The sequence below is a fragment of the Pagrus pagrus genome (genome assembly GCF_965226575.1).
Source record: "Pagrus pagrus genome assembly, chromosome: 21".
NCBI lineage: Eukaryota > Metazoa > Chordata > Actinopteri > Spariformes > Sparidae > Pagrus > Pagrus pagrus.
In genome coordinates, this window is record NC_140208.1 from 18,024,226 (window position 1) to 18,037,812 (window position 13,587).

The following is a 13,587-nucleotide window of genomic DNA, read 5'->3' on the forward strand; positions in this document are numbered from 1 at the left end:
CATAAAAATGTGGGCAACCTCAACTCCACAACAATTAAAGTGGGTTTCCACTGCATTACATTGACAACATATTGTATACTTGTGAAGTAAAGATGCTATTAATATGTCACAATTAAAGCTAGACTGATATATTAAATCACAGATTATTGTACCATATATCAACTTGTCACTGTCATCTGTTGCCAAAATTATGTTTTTAATGTTCACACCAACTTAAATTCAGTCCATAAAACTAGCAATTACATTTCTTTATTTAGGCAATTTCTTGGTCTAAATGCTGTTTCAGAGGCTCCTGGAGACAGCACAGAGTTTGAACTCTAGTCCCAATATGACTTCAGTTTATTTTCCCTGGCCATCTTTAAAGTTTGATAACTCTTATAAATTATGAAAGACAGGGGAGGGCAAAGCACTGGAGCAGAGGAGGAAAACACAGGCATATACAAAAGAATAAACAGGTCATCAAAGAATTACAACACCCCAGGATGGGAAAATTAAATGTGTATGTGAACATCATAAGTAACCAAAAGCATCTGTGGCATGTTGAAAACCAAAAGGCGGCCAGAGGTAGTAAATTCATTGGGACAGTGGTAAACCAGCAGAGTGACCTCAGTCAAAGACTCACCCTTGCACTCTTAAAGCCAAAATTGCACATTTAACACTTGGGTGAATCCTGCCTGCTTATGTTTTCAACACCCCGACAACTGTCACAAAGACCAACGACACAATCTCTCCCTCTCATTTACATGTGTCCCAGTTTTCCAGCCAGTGCAGAGGACATGTCAGCTAGCAGCTCCTCTCTGATGTGGTCCTCCCTCCTCTGCAGCTCGTGGACAAAATGTCCCCTCTGTGTCTTCATCTCCATCGCATGCCCTATCAGCTGTCTGCGCATCGCACTCTGCTCCTCCAGGGGGCACTCTGGCCTGTTGTCCACCAGCTCTGGCCTCTGGACGCATAGAGACAGAGCCTTTTTCAGACTTCCAGTGTCCACATCCAGCAGCTGATCTACAGTGCGCCTTCTACCCAGACGGTCTGCATGGGTGAGCACTGGGATGATGTACCCCGCGACATCGTCTCCAAACAGTTCAAGGGTGGTTTGGATCGCCTGGGCCCCATCCTGATCGATACCAACGCTGGAGGCAGGAGCGCGGATCACCAGCAGGAAGGCATGTGGTCCAGGACTGGTGAGCTGGAGGCTCCTCAGAGCTTCCCTGGCTCTCATGCTGCTCCCCAATGATGGCCCCAAAAGGTCTGGGGTGTCGATCACTGTAACCTCTTCACCATCCATTACTGTACATCTCTTGGTACTCTCCATTAGGGGACCCATGGGTGTTCTTGTCTCATTGTTGCCCAACAAAGTCTGTGCCAGGGAGGTCCGTCCTCCACCGGCAGGCCCCAAAAGGATCAGCCTCAAGTTAGATTTGTTGGAACCGTTGCGGGTCTCTGATTCATTAGATGGCCCTGCAAAAGTCACAAGTGTTTATCAGATAAATAATAAATCACTTTAGAGAAAAGCTGTGATTCTCAGCCCAGAACAAGCAAGAGAAAGCAGAACCCCCGACCCCGCCCCCAAAATATTGCACTATATTCACTCCAAAACACAGTATTCGAAGATTTAATGGTGACAAAATGGCCAATTTTTTTAATTTTTTTATTGCGGATGCGTTTTCATGCTTCTAGCTGTGAAAACACTCTAATTTCACAGCAGATGCAGTAATCCCTGTACACCGGAAAAGGTAGCCATTTGATTGACAGTTCATTTGAGCAGATCTGAGTTTATATGCCCACCATAGATCCTACAACAGCCAATGAGTGATTGTGTAGACAAGTGACCCACTCTCTCTTCTTTCTCCTTACTCCTGAGCCACTTACATGCCAGCCCCTGGATGATTGATGCACCAAGTAGCAAATGAGATTTCAAATCCAGCAATATATAGTTTATATTAGTATAAAGCCCTAAGATAGGAAAACCATGCAAGTTTATATAGTTATATGCGGAAGCTTGGGAAAAAATCAGCTTATAAACTTTAAAAAGGATAATTAGGATAATTTTACATACATTCCCAGGAATGGTAACAGGTTATGGTGAACTGACCTGTGTTTGACTTGAACTTGGAGGAAAATCCTGATGGAGGAGCAGATTGAAAGACAGTTATTATAGGCCTGTAATTATTACCTAGATCTGTCACTAAAATAGTTCCAGTCCCTTGAGATACTAAATTGCTGTCATGTGTCTGCTGAGTTTCTGAGTCACTTCCTCTACCCACTCAAGTTGTAAACTTCTCCTGACCTGTTTACCTTCACTTAAAAAGTCGATTCGAAGCACACAGCGAAGAGTAAACAACATCCCAGAACAGATGCAGGCAGCACTCACCTTCGAAAAACCGCCAAATCCGACGCAGCCATTTAAACAGGCTCTCGATTACTGAGACACAAGACATAGATAGAAAAGTTAGCATCTGACTTTTTTTATTCATAGGTGGTATTTGTGTTTTATTCCTGTGGGTGAGATATGAGGGATGTATATTTTGTACCACGAAGGGTTCCCATGAGGTGGCTCACCCAGCCCCAAAGAGCTGACAGACCTGGGGTAGAAACAACACATGTTCTCGGTCTGGTGATTTTATTTCACATCACACACAAACATGACAGGATAACAGAGGTATTTCATCTATCATATTGATGGCAACCTTAGTTTTGTGTGCTGTCAGCTAAAACCAGGCCGTTACCTCTGGCCTCTGATTGATCACCCAAACTAAACTCACCAGTCAGAGAGCAGAACAGACGAATCGGCCACCGGATCAGAGCTGGTAGTGCTGCAGGGAAAACAGACCACAATCAGTATGATCAGATAAATACTGTAAATTCGAAGACATAATCCGTGACAAAACAGAACCCCGATTTGCTGATGAAAGCATCTAACTGAAGGTGAATCTACAAATCAAAGACATTAAAGTTCAGATCCTGCAAACTGCCCTCACTGTACAGATTTCTCTAATTCAATAAACCAGCAGCAAATTATAATTCAAACAATCAGGAAAAAACTTAATTTTAATATCATCTCGGCACGAAAAAATCTCGAGGGCAAACAGGATACTCTCTAGTGAATTAAAAACCTTTTGTGGTTCCTGGTGTGTATCTATGCATAAATAATTCATAATGCTTTTTAACTTTCTTATCATGTCTGTGGCGCTCAGCCCAAAGGCAATTTGTTCCTGTTAGAGATGTGAATCTTTAAAACAGGTCACAAACTCTGTACGTTGTTTGATTTTGTTTTTTAAAAAACAGGCTCAGTCATTTACTAAAACAGCTAGGCATTGTTGCTTTAAGCAAATGCTAGTTGGAGGAGTTAATGGTGCATTTGTTGAGAACTATTTTTAGCAGCGGACTGGTTCACATTTAGTGCACCAGGTCAGCAGCAGACTGCAGTATGTTTGGTTAAAGCAACAATATGTAACTATTATACCTTAAAATATCAGCGTCAAAATCATTGTAATGTTGCAGTGACTTATAATAGGATGAATGGCGTCTCATTTTCAGCCACCCCTATCGCTTTCTTCTGTGCTGTATAAGTTCAGTGAGCGGGTAGGAGTACGGTGCACAATGTATTGCAGTACACCACACAGCACCATCACTGATTTTGGTAAAACTGAAACATATTTTATAAAATGTCCTCTAGTTTTCCCTCTGATGCTCTGCCTCAATGCTCTGTGATTTACAGAGTTTCCTGAAAACAACCTATAACTGCTGCGTACTGTAGCTACAAGTGATACAGTGGTCCACCCGGAAGAGGAGGAACGGTGGGCAACGGTACCGGGCTTAGCAGCTGTTACGGACATCATGACGGGTGAAGTGAACAAAAATAACGCTGATGCAGGAAGCAAAGAAGAGAGAAAGAGACAGTTGGAGCCGCCAAAACGCACAAAATACAAATTACAACATAATGTTGCTTTAACTGCATTTAAACTAAAGCACCCACGTTCATTATGATGGCGTGGCTCTTTTAAGTATGTTTCATAAGTTTTTGACAACAATGGAGGCACAGAGGAATCCAGCCACACAGAAAAGGCTTGTTAGTAGAATTAATTAATTGTTGGCCTTGGTCTTTTCATTGGATGTGTTTTAGATTTTCTGTGATTTCTAGTTAAGACTTTATCTCTGAGGAGGACAGGTCAATCAATTAGAGAAACAATATGGCTATATGTAAGGGGAATTGTCGGTTTTGTTTTGTTTTAAATGAATGTGAACGTGTGTGTCGGTGAGGGACTGACTCTGTGAGAATCTGTAGAGAAGATACCCCACCACAGTAAAAGCTCCCATCTGGACACTGTTGCTGTTCATCCACCAGCCTGAACAGAGTGGAGGAAAGGGGAGAATAACATTAGTATTGCAACGTTGTACACAACTTATCATGGGGTTTACCTTTCACCCACATGTGAACTCCAGAATGAAATACTCCTTATAAGTATCTTTATAAGTAAAGGCTGACATCACTTATTCAGTTCAGGATTGGATCGATACAGGAAACTTAAGCACAGTTTTTAAATATGGCAGCTCACAGCAGCTGTGTAGAAAACTGTTTCAAATGTAATATTTAATAATCAGCATGAAAATGCTGTTTTGTTCATACTTATCTAGTTATAACTGAAAAATTATTTGCTTATGTTTATTTTGAAAAGTAATAAGTCAAACAGATTTTGCTTGGTTTGGTATTTGCAACCATGATACAATGTTACAACCAATAAGCGAGTAATGAACAATTTATTACAAGTTAAAATATAAATATGTTGTATGATCCCTATAAAGTAATGCAGACATCTTTAATGTCTTTAGGAACTACATTATGTTTGATGAGTCTCACCTGTAACAGCATCCTCAGAGTTCTCCTGTGGACACTGACACTCCATGTCTCTCTGTAGTTGACAGCCCTTCAGGCGGTGTAAAGGTAGCAGGAATATGTGACAGCACTTCTACTCAGAACTTGCAAAATAAAGGCCCTAAAAAGGTGAACATAACACCTGGGTTGACAAATATTTTGCAACGTCGATGTGATTATACAAAAACTCAAATTAAAACTAGTTTCACAACAAGGAAAAGCTCCATAATCAATCAGTTGTATGTAAACACGTAGCAAAGCTTCAGGACAGGGTAAACCTTGCATTAAACACTCGACATATATCAACATAAGTCCCACAGCTATGTTGAAATGTTCTTACAGCGTTATTACCTGGTGTGTTGTCAGAAAATCCTCCCACATGAATACCATCTACCTTCACTCTATCAACCCTGACGCAACTCACACGAGGTCAAAGTTGTATATGCTCCCTTCTTCCTGCTGTTGAGTAGAAACAAGTTGCCTGTGTAGGCCTGCCCCCAACAGGAACACTGCCCTTACTTTATTCTGCTGTGTGGCAACACAATGCAGTGAAAAGGTCTCGGTATGCTGATAATGCTGTCGTCTTATTTTGGAAGGACACACCTTTTTTCCTGCTACAAGAAGAACTGGAAGTGCAGCTTAAGAAGTGCAGTGTACTGACTCATGCAGTTATTAAAATAAAACAAAGCAGATGCAGAGCTGTAAAAGATTTTGTTTTATTAAAGCAAATGCAAGAATATCAACAAGTGTCATAAGTAGTTAAGAGTATTTTGTTGTGTTTACAGTACAGTGTATTCCAATGCACACAAGACTTTTTCAATATGTTGTAACCCACATTAACCAGTTTCAGAGATCTTGGTCACATGAAAATCACTTCTTATTTACATTCAAACATTATTCATGTAATGTGGAACTGACAAAGAAACTGCAGACATGAGCAGTGAGCTGCACTGAACCATGCTGCCTCTTAAAAAAAAGTAAGTTTAATCTTATCAAACACAACAGGAAACCCTTTTGTGAACACTCATCAGTGTCCTGTCTATCCCAAATTCACAGGTCACACAGTGACTTTTAAAACTGTTACCTGCTTTTAAAATGAATCACAAAATGTACCAGCACTTGGTTTGTGCAAAGTGGCTGAACGCACACTGATCTAAACAAGCTTACGAAGGCACAGTGAGGTGTATATCTAACTCCTCAAGAGCCCAACTGGGCTATCAGAGCATCTATCAGCTCCTGCTTCTTGGTCCCAGTGGTCCGAACCCCAAACTGTTTACAGGCTTCCTTCAGCACAGGCACTGTCAGTTTTCCCAGGGTGCCGTTCTGCACGTGGGCCCTCAGCTCGTCTTCTGGCACCTCCACTTTGGGCTTCTTCTCAGCTCCGCCTCCGGCATCAGCTGCGAGAGAAGATATTTAGTCAAAAGGAAAGTCAGATTTTTATTGTACCACAGCACAAAATAACTAAAGCAGTCAGAGAAGTATTTCAAAGTCATAAATACTGATCAATAACTAGATTCAAACCGCTGGAAATATTGCGTTTTGGGGCAGAACAGAGATATTTAGCTTAATTTTTGTTATGACTCCAGCTCTGACCTGTTTTGCGTTTGGCAGCTGGTTTGCTCTCAGGGTTGTAGCCAGCAGGGTAGACCAGATCTTTAAACTCCTGAGCCAAAGGACCCAGCCGGTTGTTAATCTGCTCAACCTTTGGCACTGACACAGAGCAAAGAGAGACAAGACAGTGTGAGAGAGAGACAAGACAGTATAAGAGGGAGACAAGAAGTGATTGAATCAATCACAAGAGGAACCAGGATCTCTGTTCGTTTGTTTGTCTGCATCTTACTGATGAGGTCCTCTGTTTCCTCTGGAGCCATCATATCCAGAGCCAAAGCCTCCAGGTTCCTGTAATGCTGCTGGATGACTGGATTCTCGAAAGCCTCACTCCTGCGATACATTGCAAAGAATAAAACGTTACAGAAAGAAAAACATTGAAATGACCTCGGTCTGAACGGAGATCACACTTGCTCCGTCTGTCATCACAACGTTTTCATATATTCAACAAGAACGTGCTGACAAAATAAATTAGTTACCTTATTTCAATTAAATGTATGAATAATATCCCTTTGAAGTGGCAAAAAAACACTGAAGAGACTTACAGACACGCTTTTGGTTTTTAGGGATACAGAATTTGAAAATCTACAAAATCATTCTAAACCTACACAGGTATTTCTGAAAACAAAGCTATTTCTATGTGTTTTGGCCTTTTCGTACAAACCTAAATGCCGTTCTAGGTCACTGAAAACAGACATTTGAAAAACTCTTGCCAGGGTGATGTTCTTCAGAAACAGTTTGTACTGTGACAAAATGGACGTTATTTTGTTTATATTTAGAAAGACACAATTGGAACGGATACAATTGACAATACAATGACTGAAAAGAGGGACAAAATGGCTGTTTACAATGTTTAACTGACAAAATAACATTAATTAAAAAGAGTCTGTGACGAGCAATCACGTTTCCCTGCCTTGTTCATAGTATTTTCTGTAACTAAGCAACTGACCACAGTTTACAATCCGCTCCCTGTTTATACTGGCACGCGTATGTCCAGTGTATGTGTGGACTAGGCCTAAGACCTCTTTAAAGCAGTGAACATGTGCAGCTACCTGTATTTAAAGCGCAGCTTGGAGACGATCTCCTTCATCTTGTCCACCTGTACTTGTGAGGCAGATGGGCCCTGGGGAGGATCCAGAGTCCGCATGTCGTCAGCGTATGGCAGGTGGATGACGTTAAAACCTGATACAGGCAATAGAGGTGACATCAGCTTTTGAAATTGAAATTGCAAAAGAAGCTGAAGTTTGTTATAATATGCTACACTTTGGATTAATTAAACCCAGTGAAACTGTAGCTGAGTCCAGCGATGTATTACCTGGTGGTGTAATCTGTACTTTCCCCTCGTCCACCTCTTCTTTCTGAGGCACCAGGGCAACAAATCGAGGTGCGTAGTTCCGGCGAGCAACACAGCGACACAGAGCAAAAACGTTCCTCTCGCTGCACTTCCTCAACAAAGCAGAGAACAGACATGCACTGCCTGCATGGAGAACACAGCATACATTAGAGCTCAAACAGACAAGACAGAGGTTCAGTCCCACTGGGCTGCTGTTCACTCATGGTACAACATTTCAAATATTAAATCTAAAAAGCATGCATGTTTAAAAGCAGATAACACTTAAGGGAAAATATCATAAACATATCAACTGATTCTTCCTTTTAGTTCTGAAGTCAATAAGACACAGACAGACAAACAGTGCTACCTTTCACTTCGCCCTCCTCAGGATAGAGGAAGACAGCAGGTCGGATATGGTGGTGAATTTTGAGCTTTTCCATCGGTTTGAACCCGATCAGAAACATTCCAGGATCTTCAAACTTCCTGATGGCGTCGGTCTCGTCCCTCTCCATCACTATCTGCCTCTTACCGTATGTCTACAGCAGATGTGCAGGAGAAAAGAGAAGCACCAACAAAATCACTAAATAAATCAGATAATGATAGTGATGCTGTTCATCACTTGATTTCCGGTAAATCTCGTTGTGGGTGATACATTTTTCTGCTTAGTTGTTTGTCATCATGTCTTCTGGTGGGTAATGGATCATAATTTAAGATGTATTACTCGGTTGTTACTACACAGTTCAACCTAAAATGTCGTGTTAATATAAGTTTAAATCTTTCACAAAACGCACTTTCATGATACCAAACCAAAATGAGCATATAATGAGACTGTTCCTACCTGGGCTTTCTTTATCTCACTGGGCAGCAGCAGGCTGCCTGTCTGGGTGTGGAAGGTTCGGGTTTTGCTACGGACCGGCTCGTTGGTTTCCCTGTAAAGTCTAATGGCTGATGGTTTCCGAGCCTGCACAGCTGTTGAATAAATTCCCACAGCTACGTTTATGCCCTCACCAAGACACAGGTTTAACCTATAGATGGCAGAAAGGGAGGGATGGTGTAGAAATAGCAGAGAGGAGGGGTTGAGTGATTGAAAAGACACAAAGACAAACCACAATGGATGAAGAAAGCAAAAGACTGAGTGATAAATCATCTGCAGGATTCTAGACAGTGTGAATAACTTTTAATTTGTCTGGAAATGCTAACGTGTCACTGATGTCTACCTGGCCTGGGCTCTCTTCTTCTGCTCTTTGGCCCGCACCCTCTTCTGGAGGTCCTCTAGTTTGTCACAAGGCTCCAGCTGCAGCCCCAACTCGCTCTCATCCTCAGGAGGACTTACAATGTCACGAAAAAAGGGTGAGACATCGAAGCCGCCCGGTTTCATCAGATGGAGTAAGTCTATGACAACACCTTGGAGAGAACAAATGAGTCAAGTAAGTCCATGACATACAGGCTTAGCATAATAAAAGCTGCAATGTTAACATTTAATGTAAAACTGCACCTGTATTTTCAGCCTAAATTACAAAATTACACTGCAATACTAAAATTTCACAGCAAAGTTTCTGCAGCCAGATTTGATTTTCAAAACCGTACTACAGGTTTCCCTGAGAGACAAGCAGCCTTCGCTTCAGACATACCGGTCTCTTTGAGGTCACTGGCCTTGGTGCGAGCCTGTCGGTCCTTTGTATTGTCGCCCCCATGTGGTTCATCCCTGCAGGTGAAGATCATGAGCCGCTTGTGAGAGAGGCGTAGCTTGATGTCACTGTAGAGGTTGGCACAGCACCACAGGGCGTCACCTAATGACGTCTCCCCACTGCCCATGGTCTCTGCCGCTAGCTTGGCACCTTTATCCCCCCGGAGAGCGTCCACTTCCTGCACTCGCTTTGCGCCTGTGGAAAACAAGGGAGAGACAGACTAATGTAAGAGGAAAGATGAGGAAAAAAGAATGAATAGGGGCATAAGAGCAATTCTTAACAGGGAAAAAAACACATTCTGATCAGGGAAGGCTCACAATTTTCATCGCAGAACTTTCTTACAATGCTTACATTTTATATGAGTCATGCATTGATGTACAGATTCACTAAAATCATTACATTAGTGTTTTTGACTGTGCTTGTTTTTGTGAAATAACATATCATAACAATAACAAAAAGTGCTGGTTGGTGTTCAAAATTGCAGCATCTTACCAGGTTCATCAAGGTCATGGTACACGTAGACATGCTTGAATGAGTTCCTGGGATTTTTGCTCTGCTCTGTGCCATAGAAAACCAAAGCCACCAGGTCCCTGTGACTACTGATGATCTTACTGGTGTATACAGTGCGCACAACCTACAAAGAGACAACACAGACATTATTATTTCTCATTTTATTTCAGTCAAAAAAAAAAGTCTCCTTTTCTCTGAATTACTTTTGTGAGGATGATTTACACTAAGAAATGCTTTGTCAAACTATTGGACTGGTCTGTCAAGATAGCTCCTTTTTGTTGTATTATCCAAGAAATAATTGCAATAAACATTGTCATTTTTTAACACTGATTTAATAATAATATAATATCAAAATAAAGCAAGTGCATTCTTTAAAGGCAAATTAATGTTTAATTCTTGATATAAGGACATTGGAATTAGTAGATACTGCGCCCAAGTGTTATAAAGGTAGGGGTAACCTTTGTAGTTATTCTGGTATCATGTTGGCTAAAATGTTGGTGACATTTTTATGCAAACTTGCATAAATGTAAAAACAATGGGCAATATTGAGGTCATCAAAAATGGTCAGTGTACAATGATCATATACCTACATTCATAAGTCGATAACATGTGTATGAAGTCAATAATCTAATTATTGTGACAGGCTAATCGACTCAACCTTTACCTAATGTTAATAATAATACTAATAATAATAATACTAATAATAATAATAATAATAATTCCAGCACTTTTCTTGCAACTCCCAACCATGTTAGGATCTGAATAATTACCCAATTCAATTTCCGAACATTTCCAGTTGTTACAGTACAAGGATGGCTGTTACATGAACCACAGAGGCAGAACACAATGGAGACAAAGCAAAAGAGAGTAAAGATAACTGGCCATCTTACCTGCATGGTCATGTCAAAGTTGGAGGGCTGTCCATCTTCTCCTTTGATGAACATTTCCTTGGAGGCATCAACCAAGAAGACCAAACTGTCTCTCCCTGTGATCTTGTAATAATCTCCTGAAAAGACAGCGGCCTGGTTAGTTATTGTGTAACTTTAAGGGGCCAGACTATGTCTTCATTTTTGCTTTTAAATGGTATTTGATAACATCTTTAAACCTGTATGTTAAATTATGTGTTAATAACTGTAGTTCATAACACATGACTGCATGGCATGCAAATGTGATCAAATCAGAGTCAAATAAAGTTCCCTAATTGGTGAAATACAGAGTGTAATTATAATGTGGCATGACAAATCAGAGTTGATTGATGGTAGCTGATCATTCTGACCTATTTGCACTTCACATGAAGTTATGAGGAGGCTTTCATCTCACCTCCAGATTGCTCTCCTTCCTCCTGCTCTTCCTCCTCATCCTCATTCCGGTAGTATGCGTTCCACTCTGCCATCTGTGCTGTTTCTGGTTCTGTCAAAGGATTCAGCAGTTCAATAGGATGCAACAACAGGAAACATGAAGTAGGTTAGCTTGAATAATACCGATACTTAGCTACTTGAACAAATAAAAAGTGCTTTTTTTCGCACTACAACAATAATTTTACATAGGACAGTTTAATAATTATATTTTTAATGTTAATATTGAGGTTTAAACATAACCAGGGCAATGTCTAGGTTAGCAGGCTAGCTTAGCTTGTAATTAGCACTGCTCGTTCCACAGGTATTTTGAGGTAGCTTATTTAAGAAAATATATGCACAATGCACGAAAACTATATGGACTAAACACATTAAAACAACAACATGAACGGATATTTATTCACTGTAGGGGTGTGCAGTCAACTTACGGTGGTCTGCCACTTTCTGCCCACAAGTCCGGACTAGTTTCAATGGCTGGCGCGTTCAGATACGTGAACGAGCACGCTAAAGAACGTACGGAGCGGCACGTCGTCTATTGGACGCTTGTCTACCAATCTGAGATACTGGCCAATCGTAGCGAGGTAGGCGGGGTTTGTTTTACAGAAAGGCTCGATCCCGGAAGAATGGCTGCTCGCTCCCATGGATCTATAATATAACCTGGATATGACGACGCCTCTCAGCAGGCACGCCGATTTTTTCCAGTGGCCACTCGCGGTATTGCAACAAAAAATCCCATGGGGCCCAGAAAGCATTTTTCCCATAAGCCGTAATAGTAAAAGAGAAGCCTGTAAAACTGTTCTCAGGACACCTCCAGCTGTCACCACTGTTAATTGCTAATCTTTGTATTCCATTTTTTTAAGTCATGGACTTTTAAACCGTCAAAAAGTTTTCTAAAGGCCAGAAAAGCCCCCCCAAAGTCTCATTTTCAATGGTGACGTCACAGCTGTGTGCGTGAACTCCCAAGCGCGGTCGTGCTGTGTCTCGGGAGCGAGGATGCCTGTTGGCTTAATGACAGCTCTGAACGGGGCTAAACGTGGTGGGAAAAGTGAATTAAACGACTCCAGGGTGAGTCTTTTTCGAGACAGAGTTGTGATACAAGTTTCATATTTTAATGCCATGTATTTTTAAATGCAATTTTAAAGGTATTTTGGCGTTAAATCACCCGCTTAATGACCACATTTTCACTTACTGCCGTCCACTGCTGTGGAAAAGTCAAAAAGTTATTTACCATGCATGTGATAGTGTCGGTGATGATGACTGTTTAATATCCTTTTCATCCTGTCATAACGACCTTTTATTACGGTTTGAACCGTCTCAGTCTGATGGCCTGGAGTCATGCAGTCTGCAGCAGAGCATACTGATGATGATGCAAGTATAAACGACAACGCAATAAATAATAAAGCTGAATAAAATAGAAAAAAAAGATAAAATGAATTAAGAAATGCACATTTTAGTTACGTAATGTCAAAGCATTCTCTATTTAAAGAAAGTAAAAAACAACAGTCAACATGCAGTCACATGTTATACTCTCACTTGGCTCTTACAAACTATTTTTCTCAGGTTTGCAGACTGTAATCACAAATTAAACAATTTTTACTTGGGACAGATTTGTTTGAGCCTTGGAAATATTTTACAATTATTTTTTTTATACATATATGAACAATCAACTTAATGCACATGAATAATGGCACTTGCACTTCGGTAGATATTTGCACTTTATTGGATTCGCACACAACATTGTTTACACATCACAGCAGCTCCACCTGAAAGGGAGAGTCAGGATCCTGAATAGAGGGAGACTGGACATGCTGTATCACTTTGTTAGTATTTGGTGGAACATGTGCCATCATTACTGTGTCTCACATGTGTAGAATATAGTGCCATAGGTGTGTGCATTTAGTTGAGTCACTGTGTTCAGTATGAAACACTAAACAGACAGTCGCTCTGGCCACAGGCTCAGCTCTCTCGTCTCGGTGAAAAAAAAAAAGCTCCCATCTCTGTGGCACCGTGAGTCCACGACACGTTACGCGCCCCGTAACATGTAATCTGTTGTTTATGACAGATCGGACTACACAAATACACACAACATAACATGTATATGATAATCCATCGATCCACCGATTGACTTCGCTGAAAACAAATGCATACGACCGGGAGGAGGGTTAGGAAAACAGCGGAGAACAACGTTTTATCCTTACTTAAAAAAAATGAAACAACACA

At 41.0% G+C, this 13,587-nt stretch overlaps 2 protein-coding genes across 2 annotated transcripts; both read right to left on the reverse strand.

Annotated features, from left to right (window-relative positions):
- Positions 1-175: 175 nt before the first annotated feature.
- On the reverse strand, positions 176-5,313 carry LOC311250374 (uncharacterized protein). Its single transcript, XM_084342015.1, has 8 exons — positions 5,225-5,313; positions 4,859-4,994; positions 4,269-4,346; positions 2,763-2,813; positions 2,532-2,582; positions 2,372-2,422; positions 2,093-2,122; positions 176-1,458 (listed from the first exon to the last, which is right to left on the reverse strand). The coding sequence occupies exons 2-8, from the start codon at positions 4,902-4,904 to the stop codon at positions 740-742; spliced, it is 1,026 nt and encodes a 341-aa protein (XP_084198141.1). The 5' UTR covers positions 4,905-4,994; positions 5,225-5,313; the 3' UTR covers positions 176-739.
- A 260-nt stretch (positions 5,314-5,573) lies between these two features.
- xrcc6 (X-ray repair complementing defective repair in Chinese hamster cells 6) lies at positions 5,574-11,954 on the reverse strand. Its single transcript, XM_084341563.1, has 13 exons — positions 11,796-11,954; positions 11,333-11,422; positions 10,903-11,018; positions 9,995-10,136; positions 9,446-9,697; positions 9,032-9,218; positions 8,653-8,839; positions 8,182-8,350; positions 7,797-7,958; positions 7,534-7,663; positions 6,714-6,814; positions 6,467-6,583; positions 5,574-6,270 (listed from the first exon to the last, which is right to left on the reverse strand). The coding sequence occupies exons 2-13, from the start codon at positions 11,403-11,405 to the stop codon at positions 6,071-6,073; spliced, it is 1,836 nt and encodes a 611-aa protein (XP_084197689.1). The 5' UTR covers positions 11,406-11,422; positions 11,796-11,954; the 3' UTR covers positions 5,574-6,070.
- Between the last annotated feature and the right edge of the window lie 1,633 nt (positions 11,955-13,587).